The sequence below is a fragment of the Tyto alba genome, unplaced genomic scaffold, assembly GCF_018691265.1.
Source record: "Tyto alba isolate M040663 unplaced genomic scaffold, T.alba_DEE_v4.0 Super-Scaffold_20, whole genome shotgun sequence".
Classification (NCBI taxonomy): domain Eukaryota; kingdom Metazoa; phylum Chordata; class Aves; order Strigiformes; family Tytonidae; genus Tyto; species Tyto alba.
The window spans coordinates 3,307,817-3,335,664 of NW_024881283.1; the positions used below are offsets into that span (position 1 = coordinate 3,307,817).

At 46.2% G+C, this 27,848-nt stretch overlaps 2 protein-coding genes across 3 annotated transcripts in view; both read left to right on the forward strand.

Moving 5' to 3' along the window:
* The first annotated feature begins 395 nt into the window (after window positions 1-395).
* Window positions 396-11,494, forward strand: PTAFR (platelet activating factor receptor). 2 transcript variants are annotated; one of them, XM_032999716.2, is made up of 3 exons: window positions 396-456; window positions 5,612-5,803; window positions 7,911-11,494. In XM_032999716.2, exon 3 carries the CDS (start codon window positions 7,966-7,968, stop codon window positions 9,028-9,030), a length of 1,065 nt encoding a protein of 354 aa, XP_032855607.1. In that variant the 5' UTR covers window positions 396-456; window positions 5,612-5,803; window positions 7,911-7,965; the 3' UTR covers window positions 9,031-11,494. The 2 variants fall into 2 exon arrangements, with proteins under 2 accessions (XP_032855607.1, XP_032855608.1); XM_032999717.2 differs by lacking the exon at window positions 396-456 and having other exon boundaries at window positions 5,575-5,803.
* A 1,352-nt stretch (window positions 11,495-12,846) lies between these two features.
* EYA3 (EYA transcriptional coactivator and phosphatase 3) overlaps window positions 12,847-27,848 on the forward strand; it is a 71,315-nt gene continuing 56,313 nt past the window's right edge. Inside the window, exon 1 of the mRNA XM_042793594.1 lies at window positions 12,847-12,952. The gene's annotated coding sequence lies outside the window, so the exon portion shown is untranslated. The remainder of the gene's footprint in view (window positions 12,953-27,848) is intronic.

Sequence of the window (27,848 nt, forward strand, 5' to 3'; positions counted from 1 at the left end):
AGAAGCCCAGAGAACAGATCTGCCAAGGGTGCTGACCCCCTTGCCAAGCCCAGACCACCTCTGTGACCCTGGCCCAGCAGCAGCTCTGCCCTGGGGCTGCTGCAGGTCAGGGCTACCCCAGCTCAGGCCTGTGAGGCACAAGGTGACACAGGAGTGTGACAAGCCCCTGGCCAGGACAGAGCCTCTGCCCTTGTTTCCCTACCACCGCCTGATCAAGGAAGGGCCACAGGGGTTGGTGTCAAGCTCCAGGGTGCAGCCGGGGCTTGTCTGAGCCATGTCACAAGTGCCAAGAGGGAAGTGAGTCACTCACCTGCGAGTGAGCGCAGCACCCTCCTTCCTACAGGAGCCGCTTCCCAGGCAGAAGCTCACTGACGGCTCGTCCCTGCTGGTGGCTCTGCTTGTGGCAGGGCCCTGGTGGGCTGGGGTCTGCTGGGTCAGGTGTTCTGTGGCCCCAAGGTAAGAAGTTCCTTTCCCTTCTGCTTGCTCTCCCAGGGTGCTGGCCTCCCTCCCTGAGCTCCACAGGTTCCTTCTGCATCTGGGTGTCTCGGGACACAGGCTGGATGCATGTCCCCCCCTGGATCTTTGAGCCATGGCATCTCAGACAGCTCCAAGGGCGTCAGAGCTATCATTGTCCTCTCCACCCAGGTGTGCTGGGAAGACCTGTGCTCACTCCCTGTGCCCAGCAAGCAGGGATGAGCTTCATGGCATGAGTCAGGCTAGCGCTGGTGCTGCCTTTGGGGCGGTGGGGATTCGGACTGCCCTTTGCTTGGGTGGCAACAATGACCCAGCTTTGCCTGAATGCTGCAAAGGGAGGTGAGGAGCCCTGTCATGGAACGTCCTCCTGTGAGGAAGAGGAGGAAATGCTCGGAGCCTCTCAAGGAATGCAGGTCCCTCATCCCACTGGCCATTGCCAGGCCGGGGGCAGGGGGACAGGGCAGAGCCTGTCCCGGGCAGAGGGCAGGCAGCTGCTGTCAGGAGGTGACTTGCTGCAGCGTGGAGCAAGCGGGAGCAGAGTGACCCAGCCATGGGCAGCTCAGCAAAGGCATGGTTTTCCCCTCTGGCAGAGCTATGACAGTCTGGGGCCGTGGCATACAAATCCCAATGCAGTGGCCCACAGAGCTCACCCCTCTGCCCAGTGTGGCAGGGCTGGACTTGGCCTCCACCTGCCAAAACCAGGCAGGGTCTGCCCTGTTCCCTGCTTCACCCACTGCCAGCAAGGCAGCCCGGCTCCCAGCAGTGACTTTTCCTGCCAGGCTGGATTATCCCAGCGGCACCACAGTGAGCAGCAGAAGCTGTGCCCTGCCTTTGTAGCTGTCAAATGGCTACCAGGAAGCATTGCTGCTCACTGCCTCAGAAAGCGTTGTCAGTCGCTGTGGTGGGTGTATTTCCCTGACAAGCAACCCAAGCCCCAGGGCACATTCCTGCAGAGTTGGTAATAAGGTGGGAACATGTTGTGCTGGGCTCTGAAATGCTCACAGGGGAAAACTACAGAGTTTATTTAGTATTTCTTTCTTGCAACAAGCAAAAGGAAATTGTGCAGAGGGTGCAAGATGAGTAGTGGAATCTCACAGGCAGTAATGCTTAGCATCAGATCATCAGCTGTTCTGGCTTGAAAGGGACTTCATGTCCTTTCAAATATCTGTCCTGGCACTCGAGAATGCATCCTGGTGACCAGGACTGACAGGGATCATGCTCACCTGTGTGCTGGTCCTGCGCGCTGCATGCACCACACACCTCTAAGCCTGGTGGCAGCGGCTGGTGGTTTCTCAAGCTTCATGTTGGTATTTCATCTCATCCTTGTTTACTGCTCTTGTCACTGAACAAGGCAGTTGACAGTGCACGCAGAGCCTGTTGGCTAAAATGCTGGTCCTCTGCACTCCATGGAGAGCTCTTCTCCGATAATACACTGTGGTTTTGCTCTTGGAAAGATCTCTCTGGATATTTGCTTATAGCACTGTATTTTCAAAACCAAGAGAGTTCCTGATACCTGCAAAATTTGTATGTGGTCATCAAAAGTGGGTATGTTGCCACGGAAACATGCCAGAGGCAGTCTGTGGGTACAAGGAGGCAGTGTGCATGTTTCATGGCAGCGTGCACTTGCCACGAGAGTGCTGATATGGTGCCAGAACCAAGGGGAACAGCCTGCTGCTTACCAACCAATTTGCATGAAGTTATCCCCAGAAAATATCATTTGGAAGAGCTGCTCCAGGATCCAGTATCCTGATATAACAAACTAAAGTACCATTAGTGCTACTTAACAGCATCACATGGGAATCAGTTATAGTAGAAGACATGGGGGGGGGGTTGGGTTATTAGATTGCAAATTTGCTTGATAAATGTAAAGCCACATTCAAGACTCTTTTTTTAAACTTGGCCTTGCATTCATTCAGTGTTGTCAGACTTTGTGTGCATCCCCCAAACTGGAAGAGTGCTAAGTAACACTGAGAACAGGGCACTCAAAAACTGTCACGACCACTTAATAAGCCAAGCCACTGCAAACAAAATGCATCTTAATACTGGATTCAAAGTCATGTACTTGGAAACAGGCAGCAGTCCCAGGAGAGCAGGGGTCTCCAGAACAGTCCCCAGGCTGGAAGGGGTGCAAGAAATGTGGGGGATAGTGGGATCTGTCAATGCAAAACAGACACGATGCAGTTCGGGGCTGAGGGGGGAAGGACTGTTCTCACCCTTTCACTATTGCTCTTGTACTGAGTGCTGAATCTGGGTCCCCGTCTACTTTTCATGCTTTAACTGCAACAGCTGAAAATGGAGATTATGTGGGAGGGAACTCCCCAACTAATTAATAGGAGGCCAAGTGCAAACCTGGCAAGAGGCCAATCTACATGACCAAGCAGTTCTTCTGGGAATTTCTGTGAATCTCAGTAGCTTGAGGCGTAACCTGTGCACTTGAGGCAAAGCTGAAAAATCAGTAAAACTGGAGAGCAGCGAAGAGGTACCGGCCAGCACGGATGTGGTCAGGTCCCAGCCGGAGCAGTTAGAGGTGTCCTGACTCCAGTGGGCATGCTTAAATCAGAAAGAAAAGCTTGTGTCCCGGCTAGAGCTTCCACCCATCAGGTCTCTTTGAGTCTTTCACCACCGAACTTGGTAGGTTTTTGTTGTTTGGTTCTCCGGGTTTACAAAATATCTTTTTTGCTGAACTTTGGTGACGTGTGTGTGCCTCATCGGGCAGAGCTGACACAGGGCTGAGCAGAGGAAGGATGAAGATTTCTAACAGTAGTTCCTCCCCAGCCCACAACCTCCTGGGTTTTCATTTCCTCTAAGAACTTGGCTGTGTCAGGACAGCAAGCTTTGTTTGGCCGTTGCTACAGCCTTTGCAAGCACTCCCCTTCCCTCAGTGATCAGACATCCTCACTGGCTGCTCTTCTCAAAGGCATGGACTGGCTGCCAGCCGATCTCATTAGCATGCTTTTATTTTGTTTTTAATTTAAGCTCCCAGAAGCAGTCTTACAGGCATACCTGGGGCTCTGTTTGTTCCATGAAGGGTCAGGTTCCGTGGTCCATCTTTACAGTGGCTGATGGGGAAGGGGGCAAGAGGGAGGACAGAGGGTGGCGGAGGGAAAGAGACTACCGCAGCTGCCAGCCCAGCACAGATCTGTAGCATCACCGCAGGAGCCTCATCTCACCCTTCAGGTCACCCTGGCGTGGCCTGAGAGAGATCCTGGCTGTTCCCTGGTCCCCTGCCCCCCACGGCCAGCCCCCCCCACAGCCCACCCCGCTGTGGCAGCGCAGGGCAGAGCAGGGTTTCCCACCCCACGCAGTGCTGTCGCTGCAGGGCTCCCTCGCACTGGGGGAGTTTGGGCCTCCGCTCGGCTCGGGTGGTTTCTGAGTCCCTTGGACACCCTGTGCTGTTGCTGTAGGGCACAAGGCTGATCCCGCGGCAGCTCGGGGCGCGTCCCAGCTGTGGTGCCCGTTGTGGTGTCCATGCAACACCGGGTGCTTTGGAGCGTCCCCCAAGCAGGGCACAGGGCAGCCGGACATCCTGGTTTGTGCAGCAGTTTGCTGAGCACTTGAGCAACGTCCTGCCAGGCTGGGTGCTCAGCTGGGGCTCCGGGTGGCTGCCAGGCAGCTGGGTGCACAGCCTGCCTCTGCTCACACCTGGGCACCGTGCTGACGGGCCAGGTGCCTCCCTCCACAGAGAAAGGCTGTCTGCATGCTCTGGAGAAGAGCCAGGGAGGAGCTGACTCAGGCAAAGAAGCCCAGATCAGTGCTGGAGCTTTGTCTGTCCCTGCCTGGGGACACCCAGCCACTGGCATGGACAGAGGGTGGGTTCTGGCACTGCGACGGCTGCCCCAACACTATGCAGCCCCTCGCCTCGAGATGCCTGAGGCCAGACAAGCCAAAGGTCAGCATCTCAGCAGAGCAGCGCTGCTGCCATCCACCTCGCCCCCTCTGTCAGCACCCCATCTCCTCAGCTCATGAGGAGGTTGGCACGTTGCAGCTCAGAGCCAGGGCTCACCAGTCCAACAGCAAAAGCATGACCTGAATGTGTGTGTCCTAGGGTCTGTGCCAGCTCCTGGCTCTTGGACAAGTTTGGCTGGTGCCCTCAACTGGTGTGGCCCAGGGGCACAACCCTCAGCCTGTCCCAGGTGGCTCTCCCAAGACATGGCACCACACCATGGGGATCTCTGGTGCTCCTCAGAGCATGGACATAGCCAGGGCCTACCACAGGCTGTTTGACGTAGATGGCATTTCTTGAGAAGAGCCAGGAGGGCCAGCCTTCCCAGCGGAGCACCAGCGTGGTCTGGTCTCTTCTGCTTCCACTTGGGCTCACGTTGTTCCTCAGTAGCCTTGTTCTACTGCGTTTCACGCTGAACCCAGTCACCAGACTCAGTGGTTCAGTTCCTGTTGGTGTCTGCAAGTGTGAGGTCTGTGCAGGGCATGGTGCAGATGCTCCAAGCTCACATCTGCAGTGTGTGCAGGTGTAAGACAGGGGTAAGAGCAGTGTCTGCATGGAGGGCATGTTAACTATCAGCATGGGAGCTACAAATTGGGACTTACATCTTAGCTGGGACCATGTGTACAGGTTTGCTTGTCACTGGTGTCTTCCTGAGCACCCCACCAATTTGCATCACTGTGGTCTTCAGGCTGCCACAAGTAATGGTGGTCATGATGTGAAGGTGGATGGCAGGAGGCACCTGCCATGCCATGGTATCTCAGTGTCCGTTGAAGGTCCCTGAGATAAAAGGAGACTTGGAATGGCTAGATTCCTGGGTCTGTTTAGCCCCAACACAAGTGTGAAGGAGACTCTGCTAGGGAATGATTCTGTCCATGGCATATATGAGTTTCCTGGCATTTTCTTTCCTCTAAGTTATTAAGTGAAAGTTCTTCTGGCTTCTGCCATTCATCTGTATGGAAGAAGGATGATGAAATGGTGTCTAATCCCAGATCTAACCAGGGACATGGAGTGAATTCCTATTCTGCCTTTAGAGGAAAATCCAAACTTTGTGCTCTTTCAGGATCATCAGAAAGATATATATTTTGAGGAAACAGCTTTAAGGACTTTCCAGATCTTTGCCTTTACAGCCTTTTTTTTTGTTGTTTTTTTCTCATTTCCTCTGAGCTGATGTCACACATTTCCTTTTCTCTGCAGTCACTCTGCAGTCATGCTGCAGTTGCTCCCATTCTGGTGTCCTCCTCTTGAGAGCTGACCGCATGGAGACCTTCCAGCCCCAGGTCAGAGAAAATAACACTTGGAAGAAGACCAAACAGCCTCGGTAAAACACTCATCACTGCTCTACTAAAGCTGAAAATGGACATATTGTGCTGAATCCTTTTGACTGTGGTAAGCAGAAAAATATACTTTATTAGAACTTTTCTTCTTGGAATATATTTTTGCTGATGGCATAGCTTATGTTAGCATGGTTTTTGCACCTTGCAGCCATGAGCCAGAAAATTCTCACTGAGAGCACGGCCCATGGGAGAGAGCGTAGACTGGGAGCAGAGTCCACAGTTGCCCCGGTCATGCTCTGCTGTGTAGCTGGTTACTTCCACCTTTAGTTCTGCATACAGTGGAGTTGATGATAGAACCCAGTTGGGATTATTGGCTGGAGTACTAGCGTACAAGGCAGTGGCTTGGGCTAGAGTTGCTGAGGATTTTGGTAATGCAGCCTGCTGCAGCAGAGACCTGGACCCACACTTGCCAGCCCACACCCTGACCACTGTGCCTGTTCTCCCTTCTGCTGGCACGGAGAATATGTACGTGTTTTATACAAAGGGGAACCGCTTCAACAGGAGAAGCTGCGTGAGAACCTCCATATGGTACTCCAGAGCCTAGGGCTTAGGGCATCTCACAAGCACACAGGAGATGTGAGCTCAAGTTCCTCAGGCTGAAGAGGGAAGTAGATATTGAGTAAATTTAGCGGGGAATGGTGCCATGATCTCTTCTAGCTGTATTTTGTAGAATATCTGGCTTGACAAGCGAGAAGGGAAAAACAAGTCTCTTGTGATTCCCTGAAGGACCTGGGCATCGGCACTGCCCAGACTACTCATGCAAAGACAGATGAGCTCCACCAAGTTCTGTTGGTACCAGGAAATGGCACTGCCATCTCCCACAGCCCACCTTTGCCAGAGATTTCTAGGCGACTTAAAAACGTAGAGCATGTCCTCGCATTCTTCTTTCCAAGTCGGATTGCAGCCCCTTAGCTCAAACCCATCTTTTGTGCAGGGCTTTGCAGTGGAGGCAGATGTGCAGTTTCTCTCTCCCTTTCACCCCATCTGCTAAATCTGGCAGCTGGTGAGCAGGCCTGGGGACCCCACCAGTAAAGCTCACCAGAGCTCCTGGGTGAAGTTTGGAGGCTGCCATGCCCATGGACAGCACCAGAAATTGAGGGGTGGATGGACAGTGACCCACAGCACAGACTAAAGGGACTTTGTGAATAACAGTTGTGCCTATGTATCGGATGTGGGCACTTCTCCTCATGAATTCTGCTAGTGGGATGCATAACCTTTCTCTTTGCCCTCCCCAACTCTTGGTATATTCAGGTTTGGTGCTACAGTGATAGAGCACCTTTCATTGCAGAGTCCATCCCCAAGCACCAGAACTATTTGCTGAAGTTGGCAGATAGTCAGAACAGTGGGCTTACTCTGCAGACTTCAAAAAACCTTAATTTCTCTAATGATCTTAGGTGATTAGGACTTTTTTTTTCTTATTCTAACATAAAAAAGGTGTATCAAACACAAAGCTCTCCACTACTTTCTCTTGCCCCTGTACAGCCTCATCCCTCCCCTGAATGTCTGCATCTGCAAGGTGCCCTCCTGAGCTGGGAGATGCAAACCCTTCCAACTGGTGCATGTCCTTACCAGGGATGGGCCCTCAGTGGATGGGAGAGCTGGGCTTAGACACGGACATTTATTTAAGACCATGTTGTGACAATATCACTTCTCATATATAGACAGTTCCATGAGATGACCAGTAGGACTTGCCCTGGGTCCTGCATGAATCAAAGGGAGAACAGGGAACAGAGCACGGGCCCCTGCCAGCTCTGGGACCTCTCCACAGGGCAGCAGGGAGTGACACGTCACTTCTCAGGGATGTGCCAGACCTCTGTGGCCAGACCCCATGGCGGCACAGCCCAGGCAATCCTCACCTCTGGGTTACCACCACCTGAACCAGCTCCTGCCTTTTAGAGGTCAGTGGGTTCTCAGCAGGGTGACAGAGATCAAGGTGAAAGAGAACAGATACATGTGTCACCTGGCCAACTACTAGTACTGCTACAGCTACTTGTTAATTTACATGGAACATGGCTGAAAGATTGAGTTTAAATACCCTAGGCTAAAGCCAAGGCATGAAGCAGAACCCCTATGGTCACAGACAGCTGAAGATGAAAGGCGGGGTTTGGCTTAGCAATGGCATCATACCAACCAGCTCATTTTAGGCTTTGTATTTTCAGGTAAGAAAAAAAGCTACGTCAGGAAATTCTGCTTCAGACGTGCCCAATCAGCATCATGATGTCTGGAAAGGGTAACAGTGGTACTGAAGGCAGTGCTGATTCCTACATTTCATGTCACATAGACTCTGAGTTTCGCTACAACCTCTTCACTGTTTTCTACAGCATCATTTTCATTCTGGGATTTGTTGCCAACTGCTACGTGCTCTGGATTTTCAGCCGTATTTACCCCATTAAAAAACTCAATGAAATCAAGATATTCATGGTGAACCTGACAGTAGCTGACCTGCTCTTCTTGGTTACGATGCCAATGTGGATTGTTTACTATCACCACCATGGAGACTGGATCATGCCCGAGTCCCTCTGTAATGTGGCTGGTTGTTTATTTTTTGTTAACACCTACTCCTCTGTTGCCTTTCTGATGGTCATCACATACAACCGTTACCAAGCTGTGACTAATCCCATTAAAGCTGCTCAGTTTACCACCCAGAGAAGGGGTATCTACTTATCAGCAGCTATCTGGATCATAATAGTGGGCAGCGCTCTGTATTACCTTTTTGACAATAATACTAATCAGGAGGAGGTTGATTCGAAGAATTTCACGAGGTGCTTTGAGCGCTATGACTCTTCTAGCAGTGTTTCAGCTGTTCTCGCCATTCATGTCATCATCTGCATCCTCTTCTATATCATTTTCCTTTTCATACTAGGCTGGAACATCATCATTATCAGGACCCTGTTCTCCAAATCAGTGCAGCCACGGAAGAGTACACAGGTCAAGCAAAGGGCGCTCTGGATGGTCTGCACGGTGCTGGCTGTATTCATCATAAGCTTTGTACCTCATCACATAGTGCACCTGCCCTGGACCCTGACTGTTCTGGAGCAGTGGAAGAAGGAAAATTGCCAGTTGCGCCAGCAACTCAATGATGCTCACCAGGTGACTTTGTGCCTCTTGAGTACGAACTGTGTGTTGGACCCTATCATCTACTGCTTCCTCACAAAGAAGTTCCAGAAGCATCTTTCAGAAAACCTGAAAAGCATGAAAGGCAGTCGCAAGTGCTCCAGGCAAACCACAGACACAGTGATTGAGGGCACCATTCACCAAGAGGATGCCATTAGGATCTAGTTCTGCACTGTTCTGACTGCAGATAGAGATGCATGAATTAGTTACTCATCTTTTCTCAAGAAGAGGCAGGGAGGGACACAACAGAAGACCAGGATTTCCTTTTTCCCATTAGACAAAAGAATGGACACTCATTTATTCGATCACATGCAACTGGCAGAACTGGAACCTGTAGTAATCTGGCAGAATGGCACCTTCTGTCTGGGCTGATGTTCTCATGGGCACTGAGAACAGCTCAGACAATCTGCTTTTACATGAAAGAAATGTGCCATTAGTCTCTGCAGTGAGCAGCTAGAAGTGCACTGGAATCACCCATTGTGTCAGCCCGGATAGCACCATCCCTGGTCCTTTGCCTGCCCAGCTCCCACAAAGAATCCAGTATCAGAGCTGTAAAACACTTCTAAAAGACCTGGAAGAACAGGCTGGGCTGCTAGTATCAAGTGACTTTTCTAAGCAGCTTGAATGGTTCTCTGAAGAGAGTCTGAGTTGAAGAAGCTCTTGAGTGACTAGAAGGGATGTAGACCGAGGAGTTCCTCAAATGCCATCAGAGATCTGCACCTGTGATCCCTTCTTACCTACCCACGTGGTCTGCTGGGGTCCATACCTGACAGCTGTCTGGGACTGTTATGAACTTTTGCCTTTGCTCCCAGCTCTTGAAACAGTCAAATAACTGGACTAGTGGACAAGAAGAGAAATTGGCAGTGCCTCAGTCCCCCTGCCCAGATCAGCATTATGTCCAAACGGGACAATTGTCTGCCCTGGCTTCTTGTATGATAGCAGAACTGGCAAACCAGTGGCCTCTTGCATTCAGTTTAGTAATTTTTGGCTGTCTGCATGTGTCTGTGGAAATCCAATCTCACTTTGGAGGCTCCAGATAACAGCAGATTATTGTCAGCACGGGCATTACGATAAAAAAAACCCAAACAAACAAACCAACCAAAACAAACAAAATGCTTAAGTATTGTTCTTATTTACTTAAATTAGGGTTGTAGCAAGCAACTGTACATTATTCCTTCCCTCAGCCATTCCGTTTCTGCTACAAAGAAATGAGGTTGATTAGTTCTTGCTATCCTACCACAAGTGAAGTATTAGGTCAGGTCGTGACCACTTTCTAAGTCAGTGCTGCACAGTGATAAGTACACCTGACAGATGTAATTCATGCACTCTGACAAGACTGAAGACTTCTCACTCAGGGCTGGCTACAGTCAGTTAGGGTCCAGGGCAAAGTGGTTTTCCACGGTTGCTGAGTTCTGTTACCAATCATGAAACACTTGAGGTTCTTTTTCTGACCCAAATTGCTCAATCCAGCACAGGAAATTGGGCAGGGAAGGGAAGGGAACTTACTTGCTTTCACAACAGTTTTTGGTTCCCTAAACTAACTAGCAGAGTCTGGTTGATGACAGAAGTGTATCATCTGACCTGTGACACTGATTATTCATATGCAAGGACAGCAGCCTCCCTACACCCACCAGAGAATGTGAAAGATAAGCTCAAATCTTTCCAAAGATAGGACCTATGTTTGTATCAGACTTTGCCTGTATTCAGTAGAGATATGGGTCCTTCAGATGAATCTCCTGAAGACAGTCAGGCAGCTTTTATGCTTACTTGTGTGAATGAGCAAAAAACCTAAGATGTTTCTTCTTCTCATGCCACTTGCCAAGGCCAGCCATGCACTCCCAGCCCCGAGCCAGGCAGAGGAAAGAATGTGATCACAATGTGAACGCATTTCCCTCCTGGTCCTGGACTCTGTTCCAGTAATGGCCACCCATAAGGAATACCTGCTGGCAACTCTTAGCAGAGAGGTAATTCCCTGACTATGTCCCTCAGCCATGTTTGCCCTGAATCTGCAGTCATCTAAGCCATAGCACACAGCAAAGAGGGTGATTTCTGTAATTTAAAAGCCTGAATCTTGCTTGCTGGAGGAATCAGCCCCTGTACTTCTGCCCTGCCCAGACGGCATGTTCTGGCCTAGGAGCTCTTGCAGCGGGCAGGGGGTGCAGCTCTCCCCTTTCCCCCCTGCCACCCTGCTTCACAGCCGCTAAAGCACTGAGCAGATGGAGTCTGGCAGAGGAAATGGAAAGGGATTTTACAAGGAAATCTGGTAAATGTGTGATCTTCTTTTGATTCCTGGAAAGCTTGCAAGAGAGTTTACAGCTTAGGCTACTTACTGTGGGTAAATAACACACTTTACTCCACAGAAAACAGCTGTAAGGCCAGTGTGGGCTCAGAGAACAAATGTAAACGTGCATCTATGGAAAAGGGTAAGTGGAAGAAAAAGCCCTGAGGACACTTCAGTAGGATATGCTGCAGTAATTAGGTCAGTAACAGTGCATTTCTAAAAACCAGTCTGAGCTTCTACTTCTGTTCCTGGAACTACTTTCTCAGTTTTACCGCAATGTTGCATTACTCTGCTTTACTTTGCAATAAAATGGATCCTCAGTTCTTTTAAATAAAGCATGTTCCCCAAGTGTTTTGCCCTTTAACTTCTTCCACCTTTTCAACTGACTGTATTTATACACAGGCCTTGTGCCCTGGTTACAGCTGGTATAGTGCTGTTCTGGATTTAGGATGAGAATAATGTTGATAGCACACTGATGTTTTAGTTGTTACTAAGCAGCGTTTACACCAAGTCAAAGACTTTTCAGCTTCTCACCCTGCCCTGCCTGTGAGGAAGCTGGGGGGCACAAGCAGTCGGGAGGAGACGCAGGCAGGACAGCTGACCCCAACTGGTCAAAGGGCTATTCCAGACCAGTCGGGCTCAGTCTGTAACTGGGGGAAACACTGGCTGAGGGTGAGGGCGGCTGCTCGGGAACTGGCTGGGCATCAGTCAGTTGGCGATGAGCAATTGCACTGTGCATCACTTGCTTTGTATATTCTAATTATTTCATCATTATTATTTTTCCTTCTTTTTCCATCCTGTTAAGATGTCTTTGTTTCAACGCACATTTTATTTTATTTTTTCTGGATTCTCTCCCCCACCCCACTGCGGGGCAGGGAATGAGCCAATGGCTGTGTGGTGTTTGGCTGCCTGCCAGGTTAAACCATGACAACGTTGTACCATGCTGACACAGCACGAATTTCTGATGTGTTATTTTTTTTTTTGGATCACCATGTTAAGTCTTGAGAGAGGTAAAATTAAAGGCTCAGCAAGTTTTGACCTAAATGGGAAGGGGAAAGAAATTATTCAAGAGAGGAAACAAATTCTGAAACATCTGCTAGAGCTCTGCAAAACCCGAGCAGGCAAAATCCCCCGAACTCTCCAACCTGCACTACATGGGAAATTTTCCACAGACACACCGCCACGCGGCTCTGACACTCCGGCTGAGAAGTGACAAACTATTTTAAATAACTCGCATTGCGACACCCCCAGCCACCGCAGAGCAGCGCGGAGGGCGGCCCTCCCTCGAGATCTAACACAGCCAAACGCCGCAGCCAGGCCGCAGCGGCTGCTGCCAGCCCAGCCGGGGCTGCCCAGGCCCCGCTCCCCCCCGCTCCCGCTCCCGCTCGGCCCCCACGGGCTCCCGTCTCCCTCTCCCGCCCCTCCCGTCCCCTCTTCCCCCACCCCCCCCTTCCCGTTCCCTCTCTCCCCTACTCCGTCTCCCACTCCCTCCCCCGCGCTCCCTCTCCCGTTCCCACTCCCCTCCGCTCTCCCCACCGCCCCCGCGCTCCCGTTCTCCCCTGCTCCATCTCCCGTTCCCTCTCCCCCCCCCTTCTCCTCCGCTTCATCTTCCTCTCCCCGCCACCCTCCCGCCGCGCCCGGCTCCCGCTCACCCGCCCCGCGGCCGCCGCGGTCCCGCCCCAGCCCGCGACGTCATTTCCGTCGCTGCGCGCTCTGCTTCCGGGCGGCGCTGCGGCGGGCGGGGGTCGCCGCTGCCATGTCCGCCGCGGGACGCGCTCCCGGGCCCGGCTCCGGAGCCGCCTCTCGGTAAGAGCCCGCTGAGGGAGGCCCGGCCCGCGCCCCGCGTCCGGCGCCGCCGCGGGGAGGGCGACCGAAGCGCGCTTCGCCCCGGCGCCGCTCCGCCTCCGCGGGCCGGGCCGGGGCTCGGCGGGCCCGAGCTCGGCGGCCGCGGGGGCGATGCGTGTGTGAAGCCCTGGTGGTGGTGGCGGTGGTGCTCGGCAGAGCTGGGAGGCAGCCGGGAGGTGCAGAAAGACACTCACCGCCTCCCCCAGCTCGGCTCGGGTAACGAGGAGTGGTTTGTGCGAGGGAGCCGGGAAGAAGAGCTCGCCCTGGGAAGCGCCCAGGGCGGGGGGGCTGTTTCCGGCGCCAGCAGTGGTGGGTGGCCCCAGCTGAGGGCAGCCCTGCTCAGACTGCGGTGGCTTTGCGAGGAGACACTTAAAACACATCTGCACTCCTTAGGCATTGGATGAGTTTAGTCGCCACACTGGAGCTTGTGCAAACATGTCCAGGAGGATGCGTTTGGGCTTGGCAGAGCCACAGTCACTTGGGCTTCCCAGGCTGTGTTGGATCCAGGTCAGCTCTGCCAGACGTTACCGGTTCTGGGAGCGCTGCGCACAGCTGCTGAAGTCTTACGTGGAGCCAGCTCGAGCACAGCATGCCGTATTAGTTTGGTTTCCGCACCACATGGTGCGGCTGATTGTCTCCAGACTACGGCTAGTCCTTGTTACATCATAGATGCAATCATTGTCATGGAGAATCATACAAAAAAGTCTTGGTGGACTTTGCTTTCAGTGTGGAGCTAGCTCTGCTTCCGTGATGCACTTAATCTGTAGTATAGTAACTTCCAACTGGTAATTAAAAGTCAACCATACTGATTAAGATAAGATTTTACAGTTATCATTGTCTGCCTCTATTTGGTTTCCTTCAATTTTGTCTGTCGTGGAGTATCTTAAATTCATGATAGTGAATAAGATAGGCTTTGTTGAGAATCATGGCAATTCATGTGCCTCAAGTCACTGTTTTCATAATAAGCTCCTTTTAAAAATGCATGAAGATAGTGGCTTCCTCATCCCATGAAACCACTGACCTGTCAGACTGTACCTATCACATTCTGGGTTTTTTCTTATCACCTGCTTCTTACTTGTGCAGTTCTGCAATCCAGTTTTTGCCATGCAAACAATGACATGCAGGTACATACTCACTGCTCTGTCTTAAAGGTGGCTGAGGTTAAGGTCTCACAGTTTACAAGCTGTTAGAATTACCGCACAGTGTCTTTCTGCAGCTTTCGCTTCCCTCTCAGCTCTTCCATGCAGCCTCAGCAGCAGTTACGGCGCCTTGGTAACTGTGTTGTTGGGTTGTGTGACAAATTTGATTGAAACACCATGACTTGCACATCACAGATATATGCAATAGCTGTAATAATTCCAGCGTAATTGGTGACTTTAGAAGGATTTCTAACTTCTTAAAACCTTGCCTTCTAAATAGTTGAATGAGTTTTGAATTTAACTGTGCCAGAGTGTACTTTATTAAGTGGGTTTCCATGTTCTATGTTAATGAGTTGGAGTACCTCTACAGCAGATTAATGTATGATGTCCTAACTTGTGTGTACCAAAGGGTAGTTATATATGACTAAACATAAAAATGGATAAAATATACAGGAATATTTTAATTGAATGAAAGCCTAGCAAGTAGTGTGTTCCCATGTGTAAGTCATGTTATACGTAAAGATTCAAGGCTTGAAGTAGGTAATAGGCCACTGTGGACATGAGTAACTCAGTGCCTATATTTTTAGTTACCAGCAGTAGCATTTCTTTTTTTTTTATCTTCTTCACAAGTCTGTGTTGTTTTTTTTTTTTTTTTCCTGAAAGGTGCTCCTAGAAAATGGGTGTTTGTTAAAACTTGTACTGGGTGTGCAAAATCTTGTGGTCGAAAATGGAGCTGTCAGGATGGAGATGTACAGGAAACTTTTGAGGCCTTAAATGGAATCATGTCAGGATTTAACAACTGGTAGGTTATGTGTGATCTTGCACCAAGCAGTATCTACAGACAGCCCACCTCCAGACAACATTATATTTTGCAGTGGTTTCTGAGTGTTTTTTTCACCTAAACCATGACCAGTGGCACACACTGGTTGGTTGTAAGTTGAGGAAGGTCTTTTTCAGCTTTTTCTCTTTGTCTTATTCTTAATTTATTCTCTTTCTTTCTTCCTAATTTGTCTGGAATTTTTTCCTTTAATTGGTTAAAGGGCAGCAAAACAAGTATCTTTTCAGCAGTGTTCTTCTCTCTGGTGGCCCCTCTCTAGCACTGATTCAGGGATAGTTCATACAGATGCTATGACTGGAGGGACTCCAGTACCTGAAGGAGTAACTTCAAATCCTTTTTTCCTTCTTGCAGCCGCTTCCAGAGCTTCAGCGAAGGTGGTGCTGCACGGGTTCAGATCTCCTCCTAATGTGTTACCCAAACCTGATGTTTAGGAGAGTGCTGTGGGCAGAAAACACAGCATGTCATAGCAGGCTCTTCAGTGTACGGTGTCAATTTGATCCACACCACACCAGTCACTGCTGCCTTGTCTTTGCCAGGTTGTCACCAATCAGTCCCATAACTGGGCAATATAACTAGAAAACAAGCTTTGTATTTACAGAAATAAATCAGTATTGTGATGAAGCTGATTGGAAACTGTTTTCATCTCTTAAATAAACTTTTGGGGTTAAAGGTATGGCTAATCTAATTTCTGAGGTGATTGAACAGTTCTTTAGTTCTGTAGAAGATGGGTCCCTCCTGAGTTGAGACTTGACTACAGAGCAGTTCTCACATCCCAAGAGCTTCCTTCTGAGTCTTGAATTTTTCATTGTTTGTGTTTGAATACTGACAGTGTTGTATCTCTGAGAGTCACCAACTGGAATATAACATCAAGTGTATGGCAGCTTTAAACTTAGGGTGATGGTTCATATTTCCATGAATATTGTACTATCATATGTAATTCCATTTTGAAGATTTTACAAATCAGCCTCATGTGAATGTATTTCTATGACAATTTTTTTGCCCTATTCTACTTGAGAGAGCTTAAGAAATTCTTCCATAAATATGATTGATTTAAGATGATCAGGGTAGAAAAATGCATATTCAGGACCAGGGTCATTTGCAAAAGTAGGTGATGATTTATTCTTCAGAGCAGAAAACAAAGTGGCAGCTCTTTTCAAAGCCATGTGGAAATATTCTGAAATAGGCTCAATCACTGCTTTCCTATCAAAATTACCCTGTGCTGCTTTTTTGTAAAGACATAGTTGTTCTTATATGCCAGTTGGGGAAAATGCTGTTCCAGAAGACAACGCTGTTGGTTCAAGGCTTTGAAGTTTAACACAGAAGTCTGGTCCCATTTGCAATACATCTGATGTTTTCTTCAATACCTTTATAATAGCTCTTGAAATTTCAAAAACTGTTGCCTTGATTATTTAGTGTACTTTAAATCTCCATCTCCTGTCCATCCAGATCTTTTGGGGTATAGCGAGGGGAGCTGTCCTTTCTAGAAGATAAAGGGTCAAAGATAACAGGGACTACTTTTTTTTCTTTATTAGCTTGGATGGTATTCTGGAGGACTATAAAGACACACAAGGTTTAACTATTCTTTTTCTACTGTATCATATTTTTTTTCTATCCAGCAGTTAGCTCTTATGCCAAGACTGCTGCTATGTTGATCTTTCTGGATATGAGGAAAAATTAATTCTTCTGGTTTAAAAAAAAAAGAAAAAAAAAGGAGGAAGTTGCAAAATATTCATTCTTGCCTGACCTGAAGAAAGCCGAAAAGTCCCCATGAGTCAATAATACCACTGCTGTCAGCATTTTAAAATAAGATAGCAAAAGTAGTTTGACAATTCTTTGAATTATTAATCTGTGTAGTAGCTTTCCAGGACATAAAGAATCAAACTTTATGCTGAAGAAAAACCAGCACCAAGTTAGTTGTTGAGTGAGTTTCAATAATCTCTGAATGAAATTACCTTTTTTGTTAATGCTGTTATGAAAACCATGTATCTTTACTGAAAGTGTTAGTTCTTGTTGAACTACTGCTGGGATCCACTGTATGTCATGCAACTTCTTTTTCCAATGATGAAGGTAAAAATCAGAATAGTTCAAGAGACTTTTGGCAGACTCCATTAGCTGGAATGGACCTAAGTCAAAGATGACAGTTCTTTGGGGAATTCTTGATGTTGACAGATTTTTGGCCCTAGAAGGCAGCAGAAGATACAGTGGCCTGTTCTTTTTCAAAGGTATGGTAAGCAAGAAGATACTAATTCCCTGGGCTCTCATTTAGCCTAAAGGCATGTGCCATCCTGCTGTTTCTGCCGAAACTTCTGTTAGTCACTGGCCCAGGGCCCGTGGCTTCCGTGGGGCTGGGCACATGGTCACAGGTGACAGAGCTACCAGGGCTCCCAGAGCTGCTGAAATAAGTTGTGCCAGCAGTCCTTGCCCATCCCAGTTGTCAAAATTGATTGTAACTTAAAGGAGTGTAGGGTTAAACACTCATTGTTTACAACTGCAGTAGTTTGCATAACGTGGTTCACTTTGCAACTGGTATTGGCTAAAATTAAAATGCACAATCTTATCACTTGCCACAACTCAGCCAATTGTAAATATCTTAGTAAAACAATGACCTGGTCATTCATCTGTCTGCATTCATTTCGTGTTCTATATTTTCTGCAATCATCAGAAACTTCAGAACACACAGCACTATTTTTGCTAGGATTTATTTGGTTGCTTAGGGATTAATTCTCAATGACAAGGTCTGAAGAAAATGAATATATAGCAATGAAGATATCTTCATGATCTTCTTTGTTTTCTCCTGGAAACTTGCACATACCAGAAGGTTAGAGGACCTGGTTTACATGATTCCTGAAGCAGTGTAATTCATCCTCTTTTTTTGTTTTGTTTGTTTTTTAAGTACTGGCCAGACAAAAACACACACTGAGAAGTGCAGACACAAAGTCTGAATCTCTTCTTGTGACCACAGCTGTGTGAACCCTTAAGTCTCATGCTTTTATTTATTTTGCCTCCTCTTTTTTTTTTTTTTTTTCTTCCATATAAGCTGTAACTCAGGAAATGCAGTAAGTTTGAAAAACAAACAGACCAACCAGCCAACCAACAACACCACAAAACAACAAAAAAACCACCAACAAAAACCAAAACCAGAAAACCCTTGATGGCTCTCCATCAACCTCTGTTGACTGCTTTGTCGCTCTTTGTAATACGTGTAGTTGCCATTTACCTGCATCTGGTAAAATAATTTGTTTGAGAACCCTGTGGATCAAGAACAATCTCAAATAACGCTTCTTATCTTAATGAAATGTCAGACCTTTCCTGATGTGTTTCTTTGTCCATATCTTTGGTATGTGTTGTTCTACTCCATCAGGGCATTCAGATGATTTTTCTGTGTATGTAGCAGAAGTTGAACATGCATTTGGAGACCCTGTGATGTTGCTGCTTGTGAATGGACCCAGAGGCTCACTAATTACAATAGTGAGTAGTAATCCATGTTGGGTTACTGAATGCATTGTTCTTCTATGTTTAGAAGAAGACTTGGAAGAATGAAGGGAGCAAAAGCTGTCTTTCTCTATAGTAAAGAAAAAGTTCCAAGTAGGATAGGTACAAAGACTGAAAGCTTATGTCACCACAGTTTTGTTGTCTAGAAATATATTTTTTCTGGAGAAGAGAGTTGTCGATTAGAATGTGTCATTGGTTTTAGAAGTGAATATATTTGAGTACTCTTGAACTGAAAATATTTTTTTATGGGCTAAATACAGAAAATTATGTAATGACTAGACTGGCAGTTAGATAATTCAAATAAATAATGTAATGAAAGAGAAAAAAGGAAATGGAAATAGAAGGACAAGAGGGAAGGGAAAGGAAATATGAATCTGTTTTTTACTGTGAAAGTTTTGTCATCTTCGCTGCAATATCTTTTGAGGATTGTGTAGAAACTTTATACTATTTCTGTGCATTTGAATGTAGCTTTTTTACTGATTGTCCTAGTCTGGAGCATAGGTGCTGTGGTTTAACCTCAGCCAGCAACTAAGCACCACACAGCCACTTGTTCACTTTCCCACTGTGGGATGGCAAAGAGAAACAGAAGAGTAGAAGTGAGAAAACTCATGGGTTGAGATAAAGACAGATTACTAGGTAAAGCAAAAGCCGTGCATGCAAGCAAAGTAAACAAGGAATTCATTCACTACTTCCCATTGCAGGCAGGTTCAGCCATCTCTAGGTCAGCCAGGCTCCATGCTCCATCACACATAATGGTGACTTGGGAAGGCGTACGCCGTTACTGCGAACGTCCCTCTCTTCCTTCCTCCTTCCCCCCAGCTCTATATGCTGAGCGTGACGCCGTATGGTATGGGATGTCCCTGGGGTCAGTTGGGGTTAGCTGTCCCGGCTGTGCCCCCACAGCCACTCACTGGCAGGATGGTATGAGAAGCAGAAAAGGCCTTCATTCTGAGTAAGGCTGCTCATCAGTAACTAAAACATCCATGTACTATCAACACTGTTTTCAGCACAAATCCAAAACACAGCCCCATAGTAACTACTATGAAGAGAATTAACTACCCCAGCCAAACCCAGCACAATAGATAAGCTAGAAGCACTTTACAGTAAATAAAATAAGTCCCTTCTCTTTTATGAAAAATAATGCATGACATAAGATCAGCTCAGAGATTTTTTAAGTTGAATGTAAGTTGGTCACAAGTAGCACATGTTAATTATGATTTGTACTGAAGAGGAGTGGAACTAACGTGAAAGAAAAAGATAACTGAGAGAATGAGATCTTTAGGATAGATTTGGAAAATAAATCAGACATTTCTTTGCCAAAATTATACCTGGCAGAGGATATGATGCTTTCATTTATGAGATGTTAATCCTTATTTGAAACTTGACTGATGTGCCAAGAGCAGAGAGGGAAAAGGATTTTGCCAGTGAGCTGTAGCAAGAAGCAGTGAATCTTTTACCATTTAAATCTGCATTTGTTTGTTAACCTGTTGATAGTACTTTAATGCCAATTATAAGTTCTGGGGTTGTTGAGTTTCAAATGGAATGTGTTCATTCTTGTTTTGGTTGATTTGTGACACAATAGTATTAGCTAGTTGTAGATGTTGTAATTACATGAATTATTTTAAGTATGGCTAGGGATGTTCTTTTGATGGTGATTATTGGGGGGCAACCTCAGGGTTATTCTATCCGTGCTGTGACAAGCATGGCTGAGATATAGTGGAAGGAGCCTTTCACTGACCTGTGGTAATGTCAGGGTACCAGCTGCACAGAGACAGTGGGGTGGGGTATATACTGAGAGATGGACACTGTTCGTGAAGGATTTTTATAAAGGGTAGGAGCATTACAAATACAGGAAAAGAGAAGCACTGTTGGGTCTGTATGGGTGGAAATCCCAGAGGTTAGATGTACTACTAGGATTATACTGGCAGTCTTGAGATCAGGACAGTGATAGTGATCAGGAGCTACTGAGATCAGAGAAGCTGCAAGTTTGGGAGAGATACAGTGGGAGATTTCAACTGCCTGGACAGAGACCAGTTCTATGCCTCATCATGACTGCTTCCCACAGCAACCAAGTTCAAACTGACAAGAGAAACTGCTTTTCAGAGTGTCATGGTACATTGGACTTACTTTAAGCTAGTAGTGGGATGGCTTATAGCAATCACAGTACAATTAGATATAACTGAGTATAAGGGGACAGCAGACAAATCCAGCACAACGATATTAAATTTCCTAAAAATGAAGCAAGTAGTTTAAAAATTCCCCAAACCATAAAAAGATCTGCCCAAAAAGTGATCAGCCTACAGGGAGCTTGGAGTCTGTTCAAAAAGTATTGTGTCAGAAGCCAAGCTATGCCGTTTGAAAGCAAACAAATCATTTCCCACCCTGGACCCATCCCTCATACCTCCCCCCCCCCCCCCCCCCCCCCCCCCCCCCAATTCCTGTGTGGCTCAATGGGAAAGCTAAAAAACCGTCATGGGGAAAAGATGAGCATTTAAAAAATTGCAAGCGTAGTGGGTGAGAAGAGGAAAATCTGTAGCATGGCAGGTGAAACATAAAAGGTGAATTAAAAAGGGTATAAAGGAATTTGAACAGCACCTTGCACAGGAGGCTCAAACAAGTAGTATTAAATTCTCTGAATCCATGAAGAGCAGGAACCCAGGTAGTGATTGTGTGGGACTGCTTGGTGACTAAGGGTGATGGAACGGGAACCTGGGGATGGTAAGGTGTAACAGAGAAGCTCAGTGAATTCCTTGTTGTCACTGTTACTGCTAAAGATGGGCTCCAGAGGACATCCTGGGAACACTGTACATGTGACTGACTTGCAGCAGCAGGAAGATCATAAAGGACAAAATCACTGCTTGAAGGAAAATACAGTCCATTGGAAAAGAGTCAGCATGAGTAGAGGGAAGCAACAGGTATAATCAAAATTTCATAAAACATTTGACAGAATTGTGTTAAAGGAGCTAAGTTTCCCCAGGCTTGGAGGAGAGGTTCGCTGTCAATGGAAAGCTGTTGAAAACATATATTTGAACTACAGGGCACCTGATGAGGTGGCTACCTCCTTCAGTTTCCTGCTCGCGGAAGGTGGGTTTTTCAGGCTCTTGTCGACTGGGGTTTTGAAAATGTGCAAGAGTGGACATTTCACCACCCCTGTGGGTCACTCTTCCAGTACAGACTTCTCACATGGTGAATACATTTTTCTTCATGTTGAACAGGAGTTTTCCTTGTTGCAATTCTCTAGGCACTTGAGATGAATCTAGCTGTGTCTTTTCTGATATTTTTTAGCCTAGCTTGAGAAGAGCCTTCATTGCTGCCAGGACTTACAGTTGACACATGCTGAACTTCTTGTCCACCAGGATCTCCAGTTTCTTTCCTGCATAACTATGACCTCTCTGTTTGTTGCCAGCCTATCCTGGTACATGGGGTTGTTCATCCCTAGGGCAGCACATAGCACTTTCTTGTTGAACTTCATGAGGTTCCTGTCAGCCCATTGTTCTACTGTGTCACAGTCCATCTGAATTGCATTTCTGCTTTTCAGGCTTTTTGGACTGCACACTCCCCTCCCTCCCACCCATCCCAGTTTCGTCTTATCCACAGATTTTTTTTTTTTTTTGAAGCGATGTTCTGTACTGTTGCACTGGTCATGATGAAGATGTTAATATTGTGTCCACTATCAGCTGTTGTAGGTAGCTTTTCGCTAGCAAACGCTAGTTGGATGGTAGACCTATAATCAGTCCTTTGAACATGGCAGTCCAGACAGGTTTTCATCTACCATGTAGTTTGTCAGTAGTTTATACCTGCACACTGTGGCTGCAAGAATGCTGAAGGACTCTGCATTACTAAAATGATACACAGAATATTTATAGCTCTTATTCCACATAGCAGATAATTTCATTAGAAAGGGCAGTTAGGTTGGTCAGATACCATTTGCCTTTGGTGGATCCCTGCTTCTTGTTCCCAGTTGCTTTCTCGTCCTTCATGTACGTGCAAGTGGTCTCCATGTGGATGTACACCATAGTCCCCTGAGACACTGGGGGGAGACATGCAAGTCTGTCTGGCCTGTATCTCCCTTATTGAAGGTGACATTTGCCCTTTTGTGGTCATCAGTCACCTCTTGGATTGATATGACCTTTCAAAAATAATAGAAAACAGCTCCTTCTCCATCCTATTTGGTCTTGTGGAGTTGTGTATGTCCAGTTTTCTTAAGGCGATCTCTAATCTTTCTGTACCATTGTTGGTGTCAGGGAGCAGCAGGGATGTGCTAGTCCCTGAGGGAAGGGATGCTATGTGTGCTAGCAAGGCAGGCAGCAGCAGCGGCCTCACCAGCAGGGTACAGTCCCTCAAGACCCATGGGATGAGCAGGACAAGCTGGGTGATAGCAGGTAGCTGGATTAAGACAAGAGCCCAGGTTGACAGATGGACCCAAAGAGAGGCAGTGTTGTGGTCAAGCTGGGAAGTCAAGTCTGTGGCTCAGGTGGGTACCAGAGGTGAGAACCACAGCTTAAAAGCAGCTCCCAAGTCAGGGAATTGAGACCTTTGCTGAAGCCTTTAGTAGAGCTTTCTGGAAAAGCTGTCCTCAAGGTTCAGGGCTGTACTATCTTGGCCCTGAGCCCAGGTAGCCAAATCCCCAGGGGGTCCTGGCAGGTGGCACTTTCATGGCTCTGCCATGAGGCACAAGGACTTGGGAGGCCTGAGAGCAGACTGTGACAATAAAGCCTGAAGCAAGGAAGACACTGAATACCTCAGCCTTCCTGTGTCCTTGGTCAGTTGATCACCTGCCCTGCTCAGCATCTGATCAATGTATTTCTTGATCTTTTGCTGCAAGTGTGCTTACAGGAGCCCTGGAAGCCCTTTGTGTTGCCCTTTGTATCCCCTGCCAGATTTGAGCCAGCCAAGCTTCTGATCTCTTCATGCTTCATCAGTTCTGGTGAAGTCCTCACATGTATCTGGTCTTTGCTTGACCTCCCATCTACTTCCTTTTCGATCTTAGTCAGAAGTTCTCTGTTAAGCCAGACTGTCCTCCTGCATCTTCTCATTTTCCTGCGTGTTGGGATGGACTGTTCTCTTGTGCTTGGGGAAGCTGTCCTTGAGAATCAGCCATATCTCCTGGGCTGCATTGCTCCTTCAGGCCCTCCCATAGTACTGTACATATGAGATTAGACTCCTGAACAAACTGTAATCTGACTATTTATTTTATTGCTTGTCATCGTCACTTCTCCTGGTATCTTGAACTCTTACCATGTCACATCACCACATAAAAAAAGTTATCTGGTGCATTGAGAAACCTGATTTTTGTTTGCCCCACCATGTTGTTCTCACAGTGGATACTGTGGTAGTTAAAGTCCCTCTTGCAAACTGTGGTCTGCAATCACTAGCTTTCTTCAGCACTTTAAAGATGGCTTCATTCAGCTCTCAGCAGAGGATCTGTAGGGGGCATCCACCACAATATTGCACTTCTTTGGCTACCCAGAAGGTCGCTCTGTTCAACAGGTCTGTCCATCATCCTGTAGCAGAGCTGGTTTGTCTGATAATTTTTGTCATTCTATTCTACGTGTGCTCTCCCTTGGGAATGGAGCAGATGCATTATGAAGAGAAGGTGAAGGCTGGGACTCTTAATTGGAGAGAGAATGTAATCAAGGTGTACAAAATCCTAAAGGCAGGGGATGTGCTGAAAACAGAGCTGTTCTCCCACTCGTGCCATAGTAGGACTGAAGGCGCTTGGAACATCGTTGCTAAAAACCAGCCATTATGTGGCAGGTGGTGAGCTGCCCTGGGCGGCTGTGGGAGCTGCTGACAGTGGCCGGTTCAGAGCGTGATGGGGAAATTCATGGGAAACAGGGCTGTGCGTCGATGCTGGAGGATGAGGCAGGGCTGTCCCCTCTGCGGTCCCACGCTTGCGGGTGCTGGAGGGGTGTGCAGGGGGTGGTGGCGAGTGGCCAGGCTCACCCACTCACTGCCGTGCTGTCTGCTGTTGCTGCTGCTGGAGACGGCGCTGGCCTGGCCTACACGGCCCATTTGTCTGACACAGGAGGGTGTTTCTGTGCTCCCACCTGCCTCTGCCAGTAGGACTGGTGCTGTGTGAAGCAAATGGTGTTATAAATCCACTTAATTAAAAACAGCAGCTCTTACTGAGAAGCTGAGCATTGAACACCATCATTTAAACTGTTTTTTTCCCCAGTAAAAAAATCTCAAATATCCAGTATTTTATTCTTTCTTTAATTTTTTTGAGCAGGTTACTCTAGCAACTGTTGTTGCTAAGACACAAATTGCTACAGATGTTCTCAGAACTGATTGCACCCTGATAAATACCATGGCTGCCTCTAATACAAAATAACAAAAGAAATAAGTAAATTTACTGTAGTCACAACCTTTTTAATAAAATTGCGTTGAAAGTGGAGTACTGAAACAGTTTCTCTAATAGAACTGTGGACTAATTTCCTGGTAGCCTTTGGTGGTAGCTGTGTGACATTTTGATATGTATTGGTGAAATCTTTTATTGAAAATAAAGTTTAGAGCTCCATAATGTAAATAATTCCTTTTGTGCGGTTAATATGATGCAGATTTGCTGTCTGACTGATAGAAGATTAAAGATTTCAGTCTTTTGTTCAGGAAGGATTTTTGTTCAGGAAATCTATTTGAATGTCTCTGAAGTGGCTTCGAGAAATTAAAGGTAGTATGCTCTGCTCTTGGAAAGTTTGTTTTAAAAAGCTTTTAAGAAAACATTTTTTTTTTTTCCTCTAGAGCTGCAGCTCTAGAGATTTGCCACCCATTTATCAGTTATCTAAACCACAAAAATGTATGTGAGCCATAAGATACCAGGTATTTTATCATTTGTGGTCTTTGGAAAAAATCCGTTAAGTCTCAATGCAAGTTGAATCTTCATGAACAGAGGAGGTAATTTACTTTTCTACTTTTCTTATGTTTACGTAAATTACTGTGCTTTGTTCTGTAATTAGAAGGTTAGTAGCAGTTTTGTTTTCTTGTGCCATGTGAGCTATGCATGTTAGATCTATCTAGAAGAAATTTCCGACTTCTTTCTGGACTCAGTGGGGATTGTTTTTCTCTAGGGTGAAGATGTTATTTCCAAATTTTCCTTTTGTGAAGACAGTTCTTTTTCCCATTAAAAATTTCCCTGCTGTGTTTCAAAATCAAATTTAACAGAATTGCATAAGAACTGGGAAGCAAAGCTGCATGTGTGTCATTGTTCAGCCGAAGTGAACTGCTGATAGCCCTACAAGGATTTAAAAATAACGTGAAAATTCCTATTAATGAAATAGGCATTGCTTAGGGTAAAACTATATTTGTATTACCATATTTAATTTCAGTGATTTTCTCACTTTATAAATACTGCGCTTTTTTTTTGCCATTTTATGATTATGAAATTTTAATCAAACCATGATTTTTAAGTCCTACAGGACTGTGTTTACGGGCTTGTCATAACTACTCGTATGTTCAAAAATAGGGCATACAATCTGCCTTCCCCTTAACTTTTACAGTGTTTTAGTCTGAGTCTTCTCCAGGTAATAAAGAAGAGAAGAGAGCGCACAGAGAGCGAGCAGTAAACAGTATAGCAGATCTCACAGCAAAGGTTTATTCTTTGGTATTCACACCATTTTGCAAATATCTGTGTGTGTTGTGTGCGCGTATCTGGGTGTGTGGGTGTATGTGTGGAGAGTGAGAAGAAGGGAAGAATAACAGTATAAATCTTTGCCATGAGATCTGCTGGATTTGTTAGATACGAAATCAGCAGACTGGTGTGTAGCACAGCTTTCATTCATTAACTCTATTCTGGTTTGGTTTTGTTTTGTTTTTGTTTGTTTGTTTGTTTGTTTTTTAAATGGCTGCTCTCTGCTGATGAAGAAGGAAAATAGTAGAGAGCTGTACTTATAAAAGGGGTGGATTTAACAAAACAAAGATTTAGGTATGCCTTGAAGATGGATTTTAGAGGGAATTTTAAGAATTGTTTTGGAGAGCAAGACTGTTATCTGAGGAGTTGATTGTTGATAGTGTTAGAAGGCAGGATTTGGGGGGTATCACAATTTGAAGTTAGAAACCTGAGTTCCTTTTCCTCCTTACCTCATTTGTATTTTCAAACACTGGAGTAATGCACCTATTCTCATCTGCTTGGCAGTGATAGGATGACTGCCAAATATGCAGCCTTAATATGATATTTATAAGTTAATTTGTGAACACCATGGGAAGAAGATCATTAATTGTGTTACTTTCAGGTCTACTTGTGAAAGCAAGTGATTTGTATTAAGTATTTAATTTCTTAGTGGAGGAGAAAAGCTAGAGTGGCCTCTCCTCTTCTGCTCACCCCTGCCTTTCTTTGCATGTCACTGGAGCTACTTTAGCATTTTAAATACTGCAACTCCTTTTTCTTTAAAGTATCTTTGCAGTTTTTTGAGTTTGTATTCAGACTCACCAGATAGAACATTTTTTCACACCCAGCCATCTATTTACTCATTCATTTTGTTTGCATTATTGTGATGGTACAACTTCATGAAGAATTTTATTTATCTTGGTTTTGCATGAAGGAAGTAAAAATGAAGCTTATTACACAAAATTGTTCAGTTCTGCACAGCTCCTTAAGGGGCTGTTTTATTATACAAACCAAACTAGGAACCAGGCTGATGCTGTCATTTCCCATGATCTTTAATCAAGCTGTTTAAAAAGAAAATGGGAGATTCTTCAAAACTTTAGAGAATGCCTGCTTTTGCAAAATCCTTATAAGAGATCCTGTAGGAGCAGGCAGTGGGCTGGATTTGTTTGCTCAATGTAGTCAGAGCACTAGTTTGGCTATGTTGAATACCAAGTTGGAAATATTTCAGCAGCTTGGCTGATGAAATATTATCACAGTTGGATATAGGAATGCTGAGATATAGGAAAGCATAAAATTGTAAGGAAACTTTCCTGTAGAACAAGGAGGTTATATCCATATCCCTTGATGTCGTGGGGCACGGGTCACTGCCAGCATGGGAGATGGCCTACAGAGTATTTCACTTGAAGATTAAAACTTAAATCATAAACCTTCAGAATAAAAAGCACTTGGTAGCTGTGCAGTGCATAGTAATACCAGTACATGTCTCTTCTCTCTTTACTTTTTGTATTTACTTCTTTGGGTGTTTTTAATTAAATAAATAAATAAATAATTTTTTTTAAAAAAAAGGGGGTGTGTGTCTGCCACATCCCACTGTGCCAAGTTCTGCTCTTCTCCAAAAGAAGCCATTTGTCACGTGGTGAGTGGCACAGGGTAAAACCATATTGCAAGGCAAAGCCCTGCTCCAGTCGAGTAATGGCTTACATTGTTTTGGCTGCACAATCCGATCCCGTGTGTGCTTAGTGTATCAGCATGGGATAGATTGCCATGAAATGCTCCACTGGAAAA

Bases quoted from the DNA above. Each gene is read 5' to 3' on its own strand.
- PTAFR (XM_032999716.2), top strand. From the start codon at position 7,966: ATGATGTCTGGAAAGGGTAACAGTGGTACTGAAGGCAGTGCTGATTCC.